Source organism: Glycine soja, chromosome 18 (assembly GCF_004193775.1).
Source record: "Glycine soja cultivar W05 chromosome 18, ASM419377v2, whole genome shotgun sequence".
NCBI classification, from domain to species: Eukaryota; Viridiplantae; Streptophyta; class Magnoliopsida; order Fabales; family Fabaceae; genus Glycine; species Glycine soja.
This window is the reverse complement of record NC_041019.1, coordinates 45,661,990-45,684,899: the sequence shown is the minus strand read 5'-3', so window position 1 is coordinate 45,684,899 and position 22,910 is coordinate 45,661,990. Positions and strand designations below refer to the sequence as shown.

The window sequence follows — 22,910 nt, the reverse complement described above, 5'->3', positions numbered from 1 at the left end:
TTCCTCAAACAACTGTCAAATGAGGGTCCAAAAACCGAGAAGTCGTCCATGAATACCTCGATGCTTTTCTCCACCATGTCTGAAAAAATGGCCAGCATGCACCTCTGAAATGTGGCTGGTGCATTACATAACCCGAATGGCATCAATCTGTAAGCAAAGACGCCAAAAGGGCATGTGAAGACTGTCTTCTCTTGGTCTCTGAGGTCCACCGTGATCTGATTATATCCCGAGTATCCATCCAAGAAACAGTAGTACGCCTGCCCTGCAAGTTTCTCCAGCATCTGATCCATGAAAGGTAAAGGGAAATGGTCCTTCCGTGTGGCTTCATTCAGCTTGCGATAGTCGATACACATTCGCCAGCCAATGACAATTCGTGTTGGTATCAAGTCATTCTTCTCATTTCGTACCACTGTCATTCCACCTTTCTTAGGAACCACCTGTACTGGGCTTACCCAAGCGCTGTCAAAGATGGGATATATGAGTCCAGCCTCCAAGAGCTTGAGTACCTCCTTTCTTACCTCTTCCTTCATTGTTGGATTTAGCCGCCTCTGGGGTTGTCGGACTGGCTTGTAGTCCTTTTCCATCATTATTCTGTGCATGCAATAAGCAGGGCTAATTCCCTTGAGGTCCGATATATGCCATCCAATAGCTTCCATGTGTTTCTTGAGGACATCTACTAACCTGTTTTCCTCCTCTGTTGTGAGTGCGTTACTGATCACTACAAGTTTATCTTCCTCCAAGAACACATACTTTAGATGATCGGGCAATATCTTCAACTCTATCTTCTTCTTCTCGGACAGAACTTTCTTCTCTAGCGTCTCAAATCGGGCTTCTTCCTGAGGAATACTGTCTTGCCGATCTAAGTCTTCCAAGCAAGCCTTTAGATCTTCTTCCTCTTCACTGGTTAGACAGTCCAAAGCATTTACCATTGCTTTCTCCAGTGAAGACTGTGGTGTCTTGAGAATACTGACATCTTCCTTATCAATCTCCTCCACTCTGAAACACTTCCAACCCTCCTGTGGGTACTTCATTGCTTTGAAAAGGTCGAAAGTGATCTTCTAATTGTCAATACTCAACTCCAAGTTCCCATTCCCCATATCCACCACACAATTGGAAGTTAGCATGAAAGGTCTGCCTAAGATGAAGGGAATGTCTGTGTCTTCTTCGATATCCATTATGACAAAGTCCACCGGAAAAGTAAAGTGGCGTACCTTGACTAGGACATCTTCTACCACCCCGTATGGCCTTGTAATCGAACGGTCTGCTAGTTGAAGCGTCATCTTGGTAGGATCTATCTTCAAATTCCCGATTCTTTTACACATTGATAAGGACATCAGATTGATACTTGCTCCTAAATCAATGAGGGCCTTGTTCACCGTTTCCTTCCCTATAGTGCACGAAATGGTAACACTTCCGAGGTCCTTAAACTTCTTGGGTAGCTTCCTCTGTATTATAGCGCTGCAGTTACCCCCTACCACAATATTCTCATTATCAATGTACTTCCCCTTCTTGGTGAGGATGTCCTTCATAAATTTGGAGTAGAGGGGCATCTGCTGTAAGGCTTCCCCGAATGGCATAGTGATCTCCAGCCCTTTGAATATTTCCAAGAAACGTCTGAAGTAGCGTTCCTTGTTCTTCTTGGTGAGTACCACAGGATATGGGAGATCTTGTGGTAGGGCTGGTGGTTCTTCCTTCTTGGCTTCTCTTGCTTTCTGGCTCTTGGTTTTAGGTGGTGATGCCACCTTCTCTTCTTCTCCTGTCCTTTCTTCTGGTGTCTCTGTCCTTTCTTCCTCTGGCTGGTCTTTTTCTTCAACCTTACCTTCCTCCTTGCCTTTTTTCTGCCCTCGAGTCAGCACTGCCTTGCATTCTTCCTTCGAGTTTTTCTCCGTGTTAGCCCCGAAAGTTCTAGTGGACCGTTCGGCTTTGTCGTGTGCCAATTGGCCCATTTGAACTTCCAGATTCCGAATGGCTGCATCCGTGCTCTTTTGATAAGATCATGTCTCTGGGATGAATTGCAGCAGTAGTTCTTCTATATTGGTGGGCTTTTCTTGCTGATTCGGACCTTGGCTGGGGTGCCGGTATGGTTGTTGGTTCCTTTGCTCCTTATATTGGTTTCCTTGATTCCTCCACCCTGAACCTTGCATGAAATTTCTTCCTTGATTAAATCCTGGTGGCCCGTGATTGAATCCTGCTCCCCCTTGGTGGAATCCGGATGAGTTTCCCCTGGTTGTAACCCTGGAATCCGCGATTTGGTAATGCCCATATAGTTTACTTCTCGAGAGGTGTCCTGTTGGCTTACACATTTTCCAGGCTCGTGGGTTCCTCCGCATATGGGGCATCCTTCTACCTGCAAAACAGAAGAGTGGGAAGAACTTACCGCTTGTAGTTGTTGAGGTAATTTGCTGAGGGTTTCGGTAAGGGCTTCTATCTGCCTCGTCAATAGCTTATTTTGTGCCAAAGTCGCGTCCTGCGTGCCGAGTTCCAAGAGGCTTCTTTTCGTGGGAACATAGGTACGATCATGAAGGATTGCTTGATCGCTGGCCACCATGTTCTTGATGAGTTCCATCGCTTCCTCGGGAGTCTTCAGTTTGATCTTCCCTCCTGCGGATGCATCTAGTAGCTGTTTCGATTGAGGCCGCAAGCCATCGATGAATATGTTCAATTATACTGGCTCGCTGTAGCCGTGTGTCGGTGTTTTTCTTAACAAGCCGTGGAAACGCTCTAGTGCTTCACTAAGGGATTCATCCGGGAATTGATGGAAAAAAGAAATCTCCATTTTCCCTTTGGCGGTTTTTGACTCTGGGAAGTACTTCTTTAAGAACTTTTCCACTACTTCTTCCCAGGTTCTTAAGCTGTTACCTTTGAAAAAATGCAACCATCATTTTGCCTCTCCTGCCAGGGAAAAGGAGAAGAGGTTAAGGCGTACCGCATCTTCTGGGACTCCGGCTATTTTTATGGTGTTGCATATTTCTATGTATGAGGCTAGGTGAGCATATGGATCTTCGCTCGGAAGACCATGGAAGAGGTTCCCTTGGATTAACTGAATAAGGGAGTGCGGGTAGGAGATATTGGCTGCTTGAACCTCCAGTCTTGCAATACTTGTGAAGAACTGGGGAGTGGCGGTATTAGAGAAGTCCTCTAGTGTGACTCTTCGTGCCGGTTCCCCGTCCATTTTAGTGTGATGTGGAGAAAGAGGAGGTGAAGTGTAACTGCTTCCTTCTGTGTCTTGTTCCCTTCTTCTTCTTGCAGCGTTGTTACGCCGACAAGTAGCTTCAATTTCTAAGTTAATAGGGACAACGTCTCCAGATGCAGTTCTAAGTCGCATAAAAACAAAAAGGCACTACCCGTGCAATTATAGGAGAAAGAAGGAATAAAAGCGAAGAGAGAGAATACTAAGAGAATAAGCCAAGAAAAGAAGAGTTGGGCTTACAAACTGATATAGTATGGCAATTAAGTGCGAAAATAAAATCCCCGGCAACGGCGCCAAAAACTTGTTGAGGTTTTGGCAAGTGTACCAAATCGCTCTTAAGTAGTAAACCTCGGAAGTCCGAGTATCATTTCCACAGGGATTTTATTGCACTTTATCGAATACTTCTCAATTTGTAAGTAAGAGTAAAATAATAAAAGCAGGAATAAGTGCAGGAATAGATTGCTATTACTAGATCGAATAGTTTAAACGGAAATACAATTAATAAAACTGCCAAGACCAGACAAACCCAATTGGCCTACAATGCATGTAAATATGATATTCATTACCAATGTACTGGTATTAGTTTTACCCACATCTGCTAATTTTACTTGCCCCTGATGTCTCACGATGACAAGCCTATTTTAACTACCTATCTCCCAAATGTCTTTGCGAAGATTCAATAATTAAAATGCATTAAGGTTAAGTTTTAGATGTTGCTAAATGCATGGGCATTGAGTCATCATTCTATGCCTAGCAATGCTAACCCAAGGATTCTTTTCTTAAGATGTTCTATTAGGTGTTACCCTTTCCCAAGTGTATAACCCCTAAAACCAATGCATGCATTAAATCTTAAACTCTTATTAGGAAATACCCTCTCCCGAGCGAATAAAACCCAAAAGAAATTCAAGAATGAATGCAAGATAACAAGAAAAGAATTAGAACAGAAAAACCTGGAATAAATCCTCTTTGCATTGATAATCTTGAAGTACACCGTACATCGTTGGCTTTTTAGGCCTACCAGGCCCTAGCTAAGGGATTAGCCACTCATGGTCATTGAGGGCTTACAACTAGGGGTGAAAGAAAGAATAGGGATAATAAAAACAAAGAATATAGAGAGAGAAGGGAGAGCTCAGGCTGGGAGTGCTAAGGGAATTGCTCTGAGGCGTGATGTCGATTCCTTGGGACTGACTCTCTATTTATAGTTGCTGAAGTGGGCTTTGGGCCTTTATAGTCGCGCTTAGCGCGACACCTCGCGCTTAGTGCGTTCGGATCACGCGCTTAGCGCGCCCTGCAGGCTTAGCCTGTGCTTCTGTTGGATCGCGCGCTTAGCGCGTAGCTGGGGCTTAGCGCGCGTAACGGATTCTACATCTTCGAGCTCAACGCCTCGCTTAGCGCCTGTCTTCTTTGCTCGCTTAGCACTTGACGCGCGCTTAGCGCGAGTGTTGGGCTGGGCCTGCTTCAGAACTCCTTCTTTCTCTTCATTTTTGTTGCCTTTTTGCTTAATGTAACCTCAATTTTCGTATCTGCAACCAGAAATTCAATTTAATTAATTTTTCAACTTTCAATTATAAATAACTGCTAAATAATTAATTCTAGGCAAAAATTTGATTAATTAACTACTATTAATTCACAATTATTTAGCAGTTATCAAAGGTGAACAAACATGCACTAGGGTTCAAAGAAAGGAGCAAGTAGCAAGGTGATGAACAAACATGTGCTAGGGTTCCAAGAAAGGAGCAAGGTAGCAGAAAGGTGAACAAAAGAGGCACGAGGTTAAAAGCAAGCATTGCGCGGTTTTGCTTTTTTTATTTTGACAATTATGACGGGTTTTTTTACTAAAAACCGGCATAAATTTTATAAAACATAACATTCTAATGCGGTTATTGAAAACTGTCTTAGAATGTGCGTCGTAAAATGCAATTTGAAACACAATTATTACAAAAATGTCACCGCACCACTTTCTAAAGCGGTTCCTTGTACAATCGTCGTAAATCAGATGTCGTAAAAAGCCTTTTTTCTAGTAGTGTTGATTTCCTACCACTATGACAATTATTTATTTATTTTTGGAAATCCACATTAGCAGTTTTTAGTATACGCTTACACTCTGTGCACTCCATGCTGAGTCTTCGACTTGCTTGGTGGTATTTTTAATAACATGAGTAAATTTTGTGAATAACATGTTGGATCTCTGACTTGCCTAAGTTCACAAAGTTTACCATAAAACTAAAGTCTTTTCTAAAAATCCTAACACTCTCAGATATAAATGATCACTCAATTCTCCTTTGTCATGTTACACGTACTCTATGTTGGGTCCCCAACTTGCTTGGTGATGTTTTAATAAAGTGTGAGTAAATTTTGTGAATTGTCATGTTGGGTATCTGGCTTACTTGACTTCACAAAGTTTACTACAGAACCAAATTAAAATCTTCCAAAAAAATATAATAAAATAAAATCAACTCAACACATAAGCTCTTTTTCTACAAAGAACCACGTAAGTATGATTTTCTCATTGCACCTGGGGATACGATACGTAGGAGCGAGGGCGAATCCCTTGTCAACCCAAAAAAAAATTACAAAAATAAAAATCTTTTTTTGTTTCTAAAAATAAAATTTGATTTTCTTTTCTAAAGAAAAATATAACAAACACAATTGATGTTCTCAAAAGAAGATAATAATTAAAATATCACTTTATTTTTTAGCACACTTGATTAAAGGTTGTCGTCTTCATGACGGACTTGTAGAGTGCTAACATATTCTCTGTACGTAAACAACTCATAAATTCTTTTTTTCCTCAAATCGTAGACTATTCCTTAATTTTTTTGTTTTCTCGACGTTTTCCTTAAATAAATGTTGGTGGCGACTCCTCAAGTTTTTCATTTTTTGGAAAATAATCTATCTAATTTTATTTTTTTGTCTCATCGTGGTCCACATTGCAACACTCTTAAATATTTCAAAATGTTAATTTTAATCCTTATAAAACTATGTTTTCTTTATATGTTTTTGGATCCTGTATTTATCAAAATTGATAAGCTTTTAGTCCTTCATTAGCGACTTGAAAATATGTTTTTGCATAAATTCAAAAGCTAAATATTTATAGGGACTAAAACTAACCTTTTGAAATATTTTTAGGAAGCAAGGACATTTTATTCTAATTAATATATGATAGAATAAGAATAGGAAGCTAAGAGAAATAATAATAGTTTATAGAATAATTGATATGCTGACAAAAAAAAGTAGAAAAGAGTAATTAATAATTATATTATTTTATATATATCTTATAACTTATCCTAACACTTCTCCTAATACTACTATATTTTTAGAAAATAAGCTGTGTATTAACAATATAAAATAGTGTATATTCTCATCTAATTATATATATATATATTGATTTTTTTTTTACAATTACCTTAAATGCCATACAAAATTATAAATAGTAATTTTTTATTAAATAATAATATAAAATTATTTTATATTCTTAGTATGTAGTCATTAATTTTTTTTATCTCTTTTTCACACGTTAATTATCTTATCACAAAATTTTTCTGTTCTTTTAAGAGAATTTTTTCTGTTTTCAATACATTCTCTCGGTATACAAAATTTTGTAAAAGGTACAATTTCCCGATTATTTTTGTAACAGGTAGTATTAGATATGGCATATGACACTAATCCAGAAATTAAGAAAAAAAAAACTGTATTTGCATGCAGTAAAGAAGACTCCATCGTCAATCGTCATATATGACAAATTGTCAATGACTTAGAAATGATGTAAGAATCACGTCACCTCTACGTGGGAGCATAGCGTTAGCGTTTTACATTAATATAGTGGAATATCTTTTACTAGAATAGTTTATCTAAGAGAGATTTTATATGGGTTATCATTTTTTAGTTTCTAAGTTTTTTTTTGAATTTTTTTTAATCTAGATTTTGATATGCTAGAGTCCTTAAATTAGTTCACTATTAAGATTTTTAATATTTATTATCACCTATCAACATTAATTAATAACGTAATAATGACTTATCACAACATCAACAATAATACAGAATAATCCCATATGATTTTTCTGATAAACTTTACTTTTAGGCAGCATCTAACATGATGGACCAGCAAATGAATGATCTAATGTTAACCATTATTTGTGAGTTATTAGATTAATCTCATCTCATAAGTTGTATCCTGCACCTTTCCTCCTCAAGCTCTCTCCCCCAACAACACTCCTACCCTCAGAGGTAATTTCGACAATGGTGTTTTCGTAAACATTGCAAGCGGCAACTTTGCCTGAACCATGCCTGTAAACAAAGCCTCACCATCAACGTTGTTGCACAAATCCACTTTTGATAAAAACAGAATACAAAATGTGGTGGCACCTCCATAGGCCTCATGCCAAGGGAGTGCTTGGAAAGCCGCGGGAAGAGAAGAACTCGTCGTCGTTCTTTGCCCTTAGGCAGGAACGGATGTATGTTGGTAATAATGAGGGCAATTATTAATTTCTCTCTAACTAATTTTTTTTACTTGAATATTTTAAGTAATTGTTATTCTTGGTTTCATAAAAAATAAGTATTCTCCACATCAGATAATGCTTTTAAATAAAAAAAAGATAAAATATATTTTTAATTTCTTAATTTTTTTTAAAAAAAATTGTTTTTAATCCGTTAATTAAATGTTGATGGGTCTTAATCTCTAAATTATTTTTTCGTTTGATTTTTATGCTTGCACTCAAGTTTCCTGTTAAATGATAATTGATTTGGGAAAAAGAAGTTTGTGACGATTAAAAACTGTTCAATAATGCTTGGTGAAATATGTAAAATGTGTTGAATCATTTTCTAACAGTTAAGAAAATGTTTGTGATTAGTTTGAAAGATACTCTTGGATCTGTTCCTCTTCGCACAACCCAAAACCCAAATCTGAAAAATTATGGGTTGCTTTTTTCATTAAACATTTGTTGTTGGGTCATTTTTTAATGGGATAACTTAATGGTAGGTACTAAAATTAAACGGAAAAACAGTTTGGAGATCAAGCTCACTCAACATTTAATTGATAGACTAAAAATAAATAAATGATGGACTAAAAACAAAATCTTTTAAATAATTGAGGATCTAAAAACATATTTTATCATAAAAGATGTAAAACAGCAAATTGGTACTCATCTTTTAAAATTTGTAGAAACTTAAATATTTTAATTTTTTATTGTGATATTTTGTAAAAATTTATAATGTTTTTTGTTAGTGAAAATATTATGTACTGTTTCTTTATCCCATCTAAAGAACTTGTATGGATTCGTCACTGTCCTCAAGTCCAATGTGTTATGGCTCTGGCACGATGGTGAGATCTCACAACATCACAGAAGACCATAAGTGGTGAGGTCAACGACCCATCTATGGCGGTGGTAGGGCGACTCAGATGCGACTAACCCATCACGACAGTAGTTGCGCGAGGTGGATGATTTTAGATCTGTGAGTTTTAAGGATCTCAAATTTGAAGAATTGCTGACTCTAGTGGCGAATCTGAAGACATTGTGGAAATGGATGTTTTTCAAAATACTTTGTGTGCATCTCTGGGTTTGATGCTTTTTTCTAGGTTTTTCGATCCTAGGTTGGTTTGGTTTTGCAAGGCGGCGTGTGGTTGATCCACTAATTTGGTTCGGTATTGGTAAAGGTGCAATTTTTGTGTTGATTTTTTAAGACCCAGATTGTGAGAGAATATAATTACTTGGACATGGACAAAATTTCGAAACTCGGTAAATCTGGTGCATCACATTTTCTTTGAGAAGATGGAGCCGTTGTTTGATGGTGTTTGAATCTAGTGCAGCGTGGGTGTCGAGCTGCTGGAGAAGAAGTAGGTAAAAAGAAAAACAAATGGCGTTGTTACCGAGAATCACCTCCGGCAATGGCGCTGATGAAAAGAGAGGTTGTGGAAGGTGGTGAAGGAATTTGTTGCGTAGGATATACAATAATATTTTATGTCTTAGATCAACCCAAAGGTTGCAAATAATTAATAATGGTCCACAATAGACCACTTATCTTGTTGGTTCATTGTAAATGTTGTCCTAATTTAAATTCATTATTGATGGCATCAACTTTTTTTAACAAATTAGAATTTATAAATATAATTTATTAAAAAAATTATATTACTTCGGTAGACTCATTGATAATGTGACAAATCACTATGTTATCAACAATATTGTTATATTGTTATGTTATCACTGAACATTATTACTTAATAATACAAATTAAAAATAATAATGAAAAAAATGTTTGAAGAACTTTATTGATAAAAAATTTAGAATAATGACTAAAAGAAGAAATCCCACAAATTTTAAGTAAGAAAATAATATTAAACCTTTTTTAAAAAAATTAGAGTCATTTTAATAGATTGTTTTTTTATAGAGGGTTATTTAAATTAGAAAATTATTCTTTATTTATTTCTTTTCTTTATAGGAGTTCATAAGGTTGGTAGGATTGATTGTTTAAATTTTAGTAGGATTTTGCTTAAATTTAAAAATACTGGTTAAGGAATTAAAATGAGAAAGTATATATAGTGAATATCATAGAAGAATAAAAAAAATTTTGAATGACATAAATTTTTGGGTTTCAATAAAAAAAATTATCTTTAGTTCTTTAATTAGTATCCTAAGAACACTTTAGGAAATCCATTTAGCATTTTCCATTTGAGCACGTTACTTATAAAAAATAGATGTTTATGAAAAAAAACACAAATAATTTGTTGTTTAAAATCAAATACAAATAAAAAGAATAATAATATAACAGAGGTGTGATATATTATAAATTTGTATAGGTCCACAAAAATATTTTAATAAAATTATAAAAAAATCATTACATATTATACATTTGTTTTTTTATTTATATATATATTACTATAAGTTAATAATGCCATACCTTCACTACATTTCTATTAGTTTTTGAATAAAACTTAAAGTGATTTAGTTTAAATAATTTAAAAATTATGTGAAGATAAAATGCGAATAATTATAAGTAGAGAAACTAAAATTGTTGGTAAATTAAAGTAAAATAATTAAAAAAAACATGCAAGCTTATAATTATTTTTTTTTTTATTTTACACACTTTACCAAATACATTTATTTTTGCATGGGGCATTTTTTTAACTTAATATATTTCTTAGCGAGATTCAAAGAATAATTTATCGAAATATTAAAATTTATTATAAATGTTCAAAAAATATTTTTCTTATATATGAATTTGAAATCAAACTTTCAATTATAATTTAATAGACAAAATTATCAATCAACTTATACCATGTTAATATTTTCACATGTGACATAACATATATATCTTTAAAGAATGGTTGTATCTTTGCATCAAATCCTTATCTCTTCCGACACCAATATCCCTGAAAAGCATATCCACCAAAAGATTTATATGATGTGGGGAAGGGAAGTGACATCTTTTCCTTTTATTGATTGCGGTAGCCAAAATGTCAACAAGGCCAAGAGCCAAAAGGAGAAGGCATTGATTACAAAAGTTAAAAAAAAGAAATCACCAAATACTCTTTATTAAATACTTTAAAGTTTAAATCAATTATAATTGTTTAAATTAGTTATTTATTTTAATTACGTGATTTTATCATTCCACGTAATTTTAAATATTTTACACATAAAATTCATTCTAATATTAAAATTATTAAAGTAGGTGTTTGATGTAATTTTTTGAGTTCTATAATGTTTAAAAAACATGTTATTTATGACATAAATAATATTAATCAACAGTTACTTATAAAGTAACTTCATATCATCTTTTCTAGTGAAAAAAAGAGTCAACTAACAATTATTTAAAATTAGCCAACTCAACAAAAATATCTCACTCTATATGCTCTAACACGACTCATTCGTTTATTTTATTGATTGAATTGAACTATCTTTTGACATGGAGAAATCCTATATCACATAATTCATTGAAAAATGAAAATACAACCGCAATAACGAAACATAGACAAGTAGCTTTCATTTCATACAATACTGAAACCTCGATGGAAATTCTGAGTCTCACTATATTAATTCTTTCTTTTAGCAACGAAGCTTTGAGCCCGAGCCTTGAAATAGGCAAAAAGTTGATCCTTAGGAGGCATAACTTCGTTGACAACTGGATGGTTGTGAAAGTCTTGGCTCCATTTAGAGAGCTTTGGGAATTTCTCACTTGTGAACAATTGCAACCCTGCTATCTCTTGAATTATAGGTATTAACACAGCAGCAATATCCACAAAGCCAAACTCCTCTCCACCAAAAAACTTGCCCTTCAACTCATTCTCAAGAAAACTCAGAGCCTCAAATAACTCTTCTTTAGCCTTCTCTTTCTCTTTCTCATCAGTCATAAAAGCAGATTTCCATGCTGGAACCACACACTGATTTCACAAATTAAATTACTTATATGTTAGTAAAATACTAGTTGGCATAAATAGAACTATTATTTTTCTTGGATACGCATATAGTTGCAAGGAATATCTCTAATCATTCATAGAGACTAATCTCCTTCGAGAGATCTAAAGACACCCAATGGGGGGATATTTTCTTCCAACCAAGTTTCTTTTACACATAAGAGTCAAGATTCAAAAACCTGAGTCCATAATTATTCAAACCAACCACTTGTTCATCAATCAGAACTATATATGATTGAGCTATGTAGAAGTAAATAAAATTTGTTTATAGGATCCCCTTTCTGCTTAATTTTCTGCATTAAAGTGCAAGAAATATTTCTATAGTATTTCTGTTTAGAAATTTAGAATCGGATTAGTCACAAGTAGATATAGCACAAAATATTTCTTACACCAAGTTAAAAATTAGAACGAAATCCTATACAATTACATAAAAATTACAAATCATAACAATAATTCAAGGTAGTTCTTAAATCAATCTGATCCATGATTCACTTTAAACAAAGTTGATTAGCAAAAAGAAAAGAGTGAAAAAGAAGGGATCTAACTGAGAGTTACCTTGTCATCAATGAACTTAGCCCAGAAACGAGCCAAGGCTCTTTGGTAGGGATCAGAAGGCAAGATGGGATTGTTTTTCCATGTGTCATCAATGTACTCAACAATCACAAGGGACTCTGAAATGGGCTTCTCATTGTGAACAAGCACTGGAATCATTTTGTAAACTGGGTTATACTTGAGGAGCAAATCACTCTTGTTGTTCAAATCGTCCTCCAAATATTTGTATTCAACTCCCTTCAACTTGAGAGCAATCTGAACCCTGTGTAGAAATGGGCTTCCCACAACTCCCAAAAGGGTCACCTCTTCCTGACTTGAAGCCATTGCAGCCACTTCACTTCTTCTCTTGACTTATGCAACTACGAAGATACTTATTTGGAAAATGATGAATCCTATGGTCTTCACTCTTCTGCAATTAAATTATTATACAGATAGACACATGATGACAAAAGTCCTTGTCTCTAGACCTAGGTGTTGTATAAAAATGGAATTTATTACCCAAAAATATAGGGAAATCTAGAAAATAAAAATAAAAAGTTTACAATATGTATTACATAAAATAAGATTAATTTAAATAAAATTTGAATACTATAGACGTAAAAAAAAATTATATATGTAATTAATTCAGAAAAAATTAAATAAAAAACAAATAATTCGTGTAACTAATCTTGAATATACGATTTTTTATAATAAAAAAAGGGGCTAACTTCTTTTTATGTTTTGAGTTTTATTTAGTTTTTATTAATAATTGTATATAATATTTTTATTTTGGTTTTTTTTAAATATGTATACGTAGATTCATTATTTTCTTTATAAGTCTTTGAAATTATAAAATAAAGGAAAGTTGATGTGATTCTTTTGTAATTGTCAATAAAGAGCAAAGGAAAACAGGACAAAAAACGTATTGAGATGAAGCAAACCTAAGAAAAAAAATGAATAAGACAAAACCAGTAGATGTTTAATGTGCTTAGAAAACGTTTTTTTTAATATAAAGATGACCTTTAATCTTTAAACATTATCTTTTTTTTTTCAAAAATAAATTAGAGTTGAATTGTTTTAATTTTAAAAATATTGAACTGTCATAAACATTTTAGCTAGACATGATCTTTATTTATAAAAAGACTGTTATCTAAACAAAATAATTAGACAAGTACTCTAAAACGTATAAATTACATTCATAATAAGATGAAAATTCAAAAGTTTTACATGAAACTTGCTCAAATTTTATAGTAAAAAATATATTTTTAATTCCTTAATTTTTCATGATTTATGTTTGTAGTATCTCTTCTAATATATAATCAGTCTTGATTCCTCGACTACTTTTTTGTTTGGTTTTTAGTTCTTACCAAAAGTGTCATGTTAAATTATGATACGACTACTATTTTTAATTATTTTAAAATATTTTGTGATAATTTTTTTAAAGTTTAAAAATTACTATAAATTACTTGAATAAAAAGTATTAAACAATTAAAATAAAAAAATAAAATCATACAATTAAATGAAATTCTGATTGAAATTAAAATTGAGTCTAACATATAAATAATAAACTAGCATACAAGGGAAGAAAGAAGAATGAAGAAAATAAATGAAACCATGTATGGTCCCTCTCCCCACCACTGTTTTCTGCCATTTGCTATACAAACACACTTGCACATAATGAAGTGTAACTTCCATAGCCATGCATGCTGAAAATGTCTCGTACTTAGCACCATAAAACTTCTTGACTCATTACTAAGGATACCAAATCATCATATAGAATTCAATAAGAGATATTATTCCTACGAAAATTTGTGTAATATTTGACAATTTTTACAAACTTTTACCATTTAAACTAACAAATGAACAATGAGGATTTGAGCATAACATTCAACAATAAAGATAAATTAAAATAAAACTACAAGTTATAATATTTTTGGGATTTTAAATAAACAAACAATAAAATAATATGAAATTCAATGGACAAAAGTTATCGATGTTAGATTTCAACGAATCAAACTCTCTCTACACTAAGATAAAATAACTAACTTGTGAACTAATGTTAATATTAATCATAGTTAAAAAATGATATTCTAATATCCAATTCCATAGATGAAAAGACCTAAGTTCCTCCATTAAATGTCAATCTATTGCAATTTAACTAAGAAATCTGTTTTGAGTTCAATGATCAAAAGATAACCATTAACACTCATTTTATTCCTAGTTCCGAGGTTTAATAGACATTTTACCACTACTAGAAAATAGGTTTTTAACATCAGTTATTAAAAACTTTCAACATCGGTTACTAATTGATGTTGAAACTACTAATTTGAAAAATATCAACGTTAACATCATTTTTTAAAATCGATGTTAAATTAAACTATATAATATCGATTTTCTAAAAAAGTGATGCCATATAATAAGAAATAACAAAAAATGTAAAATATATACAAACCAACATCAAGTTTTAGAAAAATCGATGTTATTTTAGAAAAATGATGTTGTTTTTGCGCAACAACATGGATTCTTCTTATTTTTTAGAATTTTTTTTAATATCATGTATGCTTTTTAATTATCCCAAATTAACCTATAAAACCAATCCAGCTAGTTTTTAGATAGCTTTTATCAAGCAATTCAAATTTTGTCCATAATAATTGAATATTTACTATAAATTAAAAGAAATATTTAAAGTAATGAAAGTCAATACATAAAATCATTTGTAACTTAATCTAAATTATCATAACTCTACAATTCTAAAGTTATTTAAACACCTAGTGTTTCATTTTTAACTTTTAGATAATATCTTACCCACTGAATACGAATTATTTTCATTCTCTCTGGTTCCAATGGTCTTGGATCAATAAAATACTGCATGATATAATAAAACATAAGTTAATAAGTATAAATAATAACAATTATAACAAATTGAATTAGTTTTGAAGTAAGGAATTACCGTTTTCTAATTATCTTTAAAACCTTCTAGGATTATCGTTGACATCCTATGCATTGCTTAGTATCCGCACTAATTGTTTGCTTCCTTTTTGTTTATTGCACTAAGTTGAATAAGATATTTAGATATTCAAAGTTAACCAAAAATTAGTGTACAAAGTAATAAAATTTAATTCTTAAAGCATAAAACATTATTTAAATGACTTACTTTAACTATAATCCATCTAATAGCAGTCTTGAATTTATTTCTTTCACTCTCGTTGAATCCCTTCTATAAAAAAAAAATTAATTTACGACTTCAGTTAAAAAAAATAAAAAATCATAACAAGAGTTATAATTTCTAATTCAAAAATCATGTCATATCATCTGTCATGACTTATCTCCTTTTAAATAATTATTTAAAATCAATCTATTTAAAAAAATCACATAACAAAAATTGTGGAACAGTAAAAGAAGTCATTACAGGCACAACAAAATGAAATTATTTTTAAAGCAGACAGAATCAGAGTTTTTTATTTTAATTGATTTTGACCGGTTAATTAAAGCTGCCAGATTTTGTTTAATATTTTGTTCATGTAATTTCTGTTAATTAAATGTCATTTATGGAGAGTGTATCATCTCTTTGTTTGCCTTTTCTTTTGGCCTTTAATTCTTGTCCATTTTCCTGTCTTTTCTTTTCTCGTGTTTTTCCCGTTCATCTTTCTCGCTTTTTTATTTCCTTTTCTTTTATTTCTTGTCTTTTCCCCTCCATCTTTTCGTTATCCTGTCTATTCGTCGACTCCGCTGGTACTCTAAAGAGAAAATAATTCCACATTAATATTGTAAACAGTTTTTACCCGTTGTGAATCCAAGACTCGGAATCAGCGCAGGGGCAAATTAATTTTTAAAATAATAATAATAAAATCTATTATCATACGTACGAAAATAAATTATAAAATAACATAAAATATATTTTTAGTTCCTTTAAAAAAAGTTCAGTTTTAGTTTTTCTAAAATTTTCTTCATTTATTGTGCCTCTAATTTTGAAAGCCATCTAAATAACTTTTAGTCTCTCTCGTAAGAGTTATTTAAACCATTGATAAGTAAAAATGATACATTTAAAAATTAAAAGAACAAAAAATTGATAAAAAAAACTACAGAGATACTGTAACCGAACTTTAAAAAAAAAACATATTTTATCCTATAAAATAGAATAAAATGTTTGATTGATTAAGTGTAAAAGGAACAAAAAGATAAGAAAAGAAACAGTCAATAATGGACAAAAATAACAAGTCGGGTGAAATTATAAAATTGGGGGTATTATTAACAATTATTGAATATATGATAAGTTTGTTAATCTTATAATATTTATATTTACCGTAAAATTTGATTGATTTACAGTAAATGAAACTTTTTACTCTAATTGGGTATAGAAATTAAACTCAACTTTAAAATTTTATTTAAAAATGAAATAAAATTTTAATAAAAATATCCGATTATTTAGAAGTTTTTAAAATATTATTTATCACACTTTACCATTTATGATACAATATTATATTTTAAACTATAAAATTTATACTAAAAATTATAAAATCACTGTTTTTTATGCATTATAAAAATTTTAACATTAGTTTTAGTTCTTATAAAATATTAAAACCTTTTGAATATAATCTTGGAGCTGGCGACAAGGAGGCGATCATGATGATAGTCATAGTGGTCATGGTGGGTAAATTTACTGTAGAGGGTCCCATTTACAAACTATTTACGTAAATGGGTCCCTTTTCTAACAAATCACCCGGGGGGGGGGGGGGGTTCTGTTCTTACGGAGATGCCACCAGCAGAATTGGCGACATAGGTGTTCCGCCATCTGCAATGGCGAGAACGATGATGCTGACAGTGCACTGATGTCGCCAGTCCTTCCTGCGAGACACACTCCATGAAGGCCATGTCGCCATTGAGTCTAGCGAGACATGCTGACACAGCCATGCCTCCATTGAGTCTAGCGAGACATGCTGACGAAACCCATGCCGCCAATATGAATGGCGGGACATGCCAGCGTGGACAGTCCCGCCATTGGCTCCTGCGAGACCAAGGTGGCCATGACTCATGCTAAGCTAGGGCACGTTTTTGCTTTGGAGGAGACTAGGACACTGTTGTTGCATTGGTTAGGGCAATCAGAAGCATGCAGCAGGTCACATGCATTGCAGGTTAAAGATTAGGGTATCCAGGCTAGGCATGTAGGAGGTGACATGCAAACAGTTTTGCTTTAATGGCGTGTAAATTTACGTTGCAAATAGCTTAAGCTTTGGTGTAAATTTTCTTTAAATAGAGCACTTGCAATGACACTCAGCACTTGCAAAAATTTGACACTGAAGAGAGTAACAAAGTAGTGTGAAGAGAGGAAGAAAGTAGTGTGAAGAGAGGAAGAAAGACTTTCGTTTGAAGTTTGTTGATTCTATAGTAAGGATATTTTGTATTTATTTAAAGAAAGCCTTCTTTCCTTTTGTTTATTTATCATGCACAAATTTTTTTATTTTGAAGTAATAAATTTTATGGTTAGAATCAAATTTGAAGCTCAAATTTAAGTGTATTAATTTTGTAAATTAGATTTTTAATTTAGAAATTATTAGTAGTAATTATTTGTAAGCCTTTTTTTAATGGTTTTTGCGTCTGAAATTAATTTTCGTATTTGACATATACAATTATTTTGGTATTATTTGACATATAATTTAATTTAAGACAAAAACTAATTACTTGCTATTTCTTAAGTATTTTGTGGTTTGTTTTGAGTAAAACACGAAGTTTCATTTTACTTGTAATAAAATTTAGTATAAGTTAACTAAAAGAAATTGTAATTTTAATTATAAAAAACAATAACGAAACTACAAGAAAATTAAAATTAATGATATGCAGAATAATCTATATATAAATTTAATTTAAAAGTCCCGTCATTTAATTTACTAACATAAAAACTAGCATGGGAATAACAATTTTTCATTACTATATTTATTAGTAATTTATTGATTTTTAATAATCTTAAAAGAACTTTATCTAACTTGGACTTTTAGATTATTTTATACTTTATGGTAAATAAGAAAAATATTGAGATAGCAAACTAGCACTAGATCAGGTCTAATACTTCTCCACTTTTCGAAAAATAATAGGTGAATATTCTATCTCTCCAAGCAATCACTAGTGCAGAAAATTAAAAAACATAGTTGAATTAATTCTTTAACACTCACTAATTTTTTATCTCTTTGTTTTTATCACATATATAATATTAGTTATTATACTTTAATTGTATATATTTCTTTTAAGTGTAATCCTTTCATTTATAACCCTTTCATTTTGTGTCTGAAATTTCTTTGAAGTTGAGAAATTTTTCATAAATTATTTAATTAGAGTAATTTTTTTTAGAATAAAGTATGAATGTGTATTTTAAGTTTAATAGAGCAAGCAAATAAATTTTTTTTATTTGTATCATTGACAAAATATTTAATTGAAGTAATAATTTTTTTTGTTAGACTAAAATTTGAAGGTAAAGTTTAAGTGAATTAATTTTTTGAATTACAATTTTTATTTTAAAGTTAGTATGAGTAATTATTTGTAATCCTCTTTGTTCATGATTTTTGTGGCTTAGAAGAAATTTGACGTGTGACCCTTCCGATTATAAATATTATAGGTGAGTCTTTAAGTTTTTGAAGTTAAGGATTTTTTTTTGAATTATTTAATTGGAGTAATACTTTTTTTGTTAGAATGACGTATCAATGTTTACTTTAAGTTTAATAGAGGAAGCAAATAATTTTTTTTATTTTTATCATTCACAAAATATTTAATTGAAGTAATAATTGTTTTATTTAGAAACAAATTTTAACACGTGAAGTTTAAGCCTATTAATTTTTGTAATTAGGTTTTTTACTTTGAAGTTATTTTTTAATAATGTTTACTTATTTTAATTTGTAGTTTAAGTTTAAGTTTAATTTTAAGTTTAAGTTTAAGTTAGTAGATGAAGCAAGCAAATACACTTATTTATTTTAAAACTACTATTGTTATGATTAATTATTTTTAATTTTGATCATGTAGGTATATCATGAATTCAATTATTACAGTGTTGTATTTCAACGGAAGAGTATATGAAGATAATGATTGTGTAATATTTGAAAGTAGTAAAAAGGTCATTCAGATTAAACGCGGAATTAGTTTCAATACTTTGAAAAAAAAATTGGAGATAAGGTAAAGTTAGAAAATAATTTCTACTATAAGTTGTAGATTTTTAGTTTCAGAAAAATATGTTGCGTTGCAAATTTGTGATGACGAAGATGTTGAAACTATGATCGAAAGTTTTCAACAACAACAACAACTGTCAGTTCTAGAATTGTACGCGGAAAAGGATGTTGCTGGTGGTTCTATGTTTCATGCTGCAAATTCTGTTACGTCATATGGACATAATGTATCTCATCATGAGTCGGAACTGCCAAGAAATATAAGTAATTTACATGATGATGAAGATGATGGTGATGATTATCTTGCATCTAACTCATACTTTGAAGAGTCTTTCGATGAAGATGATAGTGTTGATGGAATATCTGATACAGACGATGAAGTCACCGACATCGTTGAACCAGTTTCAATTGTTCACCCAATCAAAGGTAAATGTTTGTGAAATACAAAATTAGTTGAATACATCTATCTTTTTATGAGAATTATTTAATGGTAACTAAATAGGAGTAGTTTGTTGACGTGATTTTTTTTTTAAATTATTAGGTGTACCAGAAATTCAAAATCCATTTTGGAATGATGCTTTGCATTATAATAATATCAATTGGAGTCATCCGGACGAGGAGGACATTTGTGGTTTGGACATGCCAACGACTTTTAATGTTGGACAAGAATTATATGTTGGCATGGATTTTGACAGTAAAGATGCGGTCAAAAATGAACTGAAACAATATGTGATGAAGGTGCATCAAAGTTTTAAGGTTGTTGAAACGAAATCACATAAATATATTGTTTGTTGCCCCCAACAATAGTGCAGAGTCTCCTTGCCCTTTTTATATGAGGGCAATTTTATCTAAAAAAACTGATGCATGGAAAGTGACACAATGGGGTGGACCGCACACATGTCTATATATGACTATGACACAAGACCATGAGAAGCTTGATTCAAATTTAATTGCGACTTGCGTAGTAGGTACGTTTTTTATGTTCATGTTATCCTACTTTTGTATTATTTGTTATTTTAATTTGTTATTTTATTTTATTATTTGAATTACAGGCATGATCAGAGAAGATCCATCAATTAAAATTTCTTTGATTCAAGAAAGGATAAATAGTGAATTTTCCTATAAGGTTTCATACAGAAAAACATGGATGGAAAAACAAAAGGCGATTGCAATTGAATATGGCGATTGGGAAGAGTCGTATGTGAAACTCTCGTCATGGCTAACACACATGCAAAATCATTCTCCTGGCTCTTACTTTCATAGAGTATTTTGGACATTTGGTCAATGCAAAGAAGTTTTTAAGTACTGTAAGCCAATCATACAAGTTGACGGCACACATTTATACGGGAAATACCGTGGGACCCTGTTAATGACCACATCGCAAGATGGAAATGGTGGTGTTCTTCCTCTAGCATTCGCCGTGGTCGAAGGCGAGACGTTAACAACATGGTCATGGTTTTTGACCCACTTGCGTGAACACGTCACAGATAAGAATGAAATTTGTCTTCGTCACGCGAGTATAAAGTCTGTTGTCGCTAACGAAGCACTTGGTTGGCAACCTCCCCACGGTTATCATGTCTACTGCGTCCGACACATAGCCAGTAATTTCAATCGCAAATTCAACAACGCGAAACAAAAAGAGATGTTCAAGAAATTGGGTAAGGTTTATTTTATACATTAAGTTAATTTGAGTTTCATATCTACGTACAACTTTTGATGGTAACAAATTTGATGCAGCGTACACTCCTTGTAAGCATGTGTTTGATCAAAACTTAGAAAAATTTCGTCAATTGAGTCTAGCCATAGCAAGATGGATTGATCGCATTTCAAAGAAAAAATGGAGCATGGCTTACGATACATCTGGACGAAGATATGGTCACATGACAACCAACCTATCAGAATGTGTGAATAAGGTGTTGAAAGATTGTCGCAGCATTCCAATAACAGCGTTGGTCAAGTCAACATATAGTAGGTGCCGAAAGTACTTTGTTGATCGTGGTCGCCAAGCCCAAAGACAATTAAGAGAAGGCCAAGTTTATTGTTCTAAGCTTGTTATAGAACTTAGGAAAAATCAAGAACAAGCTTGTTAGCACATCGTTCGCGTGTATGATATCCACTCGACAAGGTTTGAAGTAGAGGAGACCTTCAATCCTATAATGCAACGTGGCGGACAAAAGTGGGCAGCTAACTTGAATGGTCATTATTGTCAATACGGAAGGTATTCTGCGCTTCACTATCCATGTTCACACATTATTGCAGCTTGTGGTTACGTGGGCATGAACTACTACCAATATATAGATGTTGTTTACACGAAGGAGCACATCTTAAAAGCATACTCCGCACAGTGGTGGCCTCTTGGGAATGAAGCGGCAATTCCTCCTTCTGATGAGGCATGGACACTAATCCCTGACCCAACTACAATTTGTGCGAAAGGTTGGCCAAAATCAACAAGGATAAGGAATGAGATGGATTGGGTCGAACCATCTGACCACCGACAAAAATGTAGTAGATGTGGAGTAGAAGGGCACAATAGGCGCCGATGTCCAATGCAATCTGAGCATGGGAGTAATTCATTTAATTGATTTATGTATGTTAGATGAGTGACTTGTATTGCTTTAGGTTTTGTTCAATGTATTTACTTTGTGGTCTTCAATGAAATCGTCAGTTACTTATTTTTTAATGTGTACTTCTAATGAAATAAAATTACATTTAGAAGTTGAAATAAATGGAGTGGATCAATCTAGGTTGAGTGACATTGGTGTTCATCATTAGTTAGAAACGTTAGTTATTTTCTTTTCTCTACCTTAGTTTTTTTTTTAACTATCTACAATGACAAACTATGGACTTAGTCATTATGGACTATCTGGAACAAGGACTAAACCCAACACAATAAACATTACAGAATAAACCCTAAACACTATAGAATAACAGAACAAAGTAACACCTAAGCCTTAGGGTTTAAGGATTAGGGTTTATGGGCCTAAGCCGTAGGGTTTAGGATTTAGTTTTTAGGGCTAAGGGCTTAGGGTTTAAGATTTAGGGTTTAGTGTCTAAGTATTATGGTTTAGTGTTTAGGGTCTAAGCCTTAGGGTTTAGGGTTTAGAATTTAGGATTTAAGAGTTTAGGGTTAAGGGGTTTGGGTTTAGGGTTTATAATTTAGTGTTTAGGGTTTAGGGTTTATAATTTAGGATTTAAGGTATAGTTTTTATATTTTAGGGTTAAGGGTGTATGGTTAAGGGTTTAAGGTTTAAGGTTTATGGGTTAGGGTTTAGGGTTAAGGATTTAGGGTTTAGGGTTTAGGGTTTATTTTTTGTATTTTAGGGATTTATGGTTTAAAATTTAGGGTTTAGGGTTTAGTATTTAGAATTTACTGCTTAGGGTTTAGGTTTTAGAATGTAGGATTTAGGGTTTGTGGGTTGGGGTTTATTTTTTATATTTGAGGGTTAAGGGTTTAAAAGGTAGGGTTAAGGGTTTAGTGTTAATAATTTACGATTTAGGGTTTAGTTTTTATATTTTAGGGTTAAGGGTTTAAGGTTTAATGTTTATGGGTTAGGGTTTAGGGTTTAGTTTTTATATTTTAGGGATTTAGGGGTTAAAATTTAGTGTTTATGGTTTAGAATTTACTATTTAGGGT

General features: G+C 32.3%; 2 protein-coding genes across 2 annotated transcripts; both read right to left on the bottom strand.

Annotated features, from left to right (window-relative positions):
* Positions 1–1,058: 1,058 nt before the first annotated feature.
* LOC114397306 lies at positions 1,059–1,946 on the bottom strand. The gene has a single exon (XM_028359377.1). It carries the CDS (start codon positions 1,944–1,946, stop codon positions 1,059–1,061), a length of 888 nt encoding a protein of 295 aa, XP_028215178.1.
* Positions 1,947–11,054: 9,108 nt separating this feature from the next.
* Positions 11,055–12,578, bottom strand: LOC114395080 (probable glutathione S-transferase). Its single transcript, XM_028356780.1, has 2 exons — positions 12,153–12,578; positions 11,055–11,564 (listed from the first exon to the last, which is right to left on the bottom strand). The coding sequence occupies exons 1-2, from the start codon at positions 12,471–12,473 to the stop codon at positions 11,217–11,219; spliced, it is 669 nt and encodes a 222-aa protein (XP_028212581.1). The 5' UTR covers positions 12,474–12,578; the 3' UTR covers positions 11,055–11,216.
* Between the last annotated feature and the right edge of the window lie 10,332 nt (positions 12,579–22,910).

Bases quoted from the DNA above. Each gene is read 5' to 3' on its own strand.
- LOC114397306 (XM_028359377.1), bottom strand. From the start codon at position 1,946: ATGGGCCAATTGGCACACGACAAAGCCGAACGGTCCACTAGAACTTTC.
- LOC114395080 (XM_028356780.1), bottom strand. From the start codon at position 12,473: ATGGCTTCAAGTCAGGAAGAGGTGACCCTTTTGGGAGTTGTGGGAAGC. The intron at 11,565-12,152 runs GTAACTCTCAGT...TTGTGAAATCAG, and splicing joins CTAAGTTCATTGATGACAAG to TGTGTGGTTCCAGCATGGAA.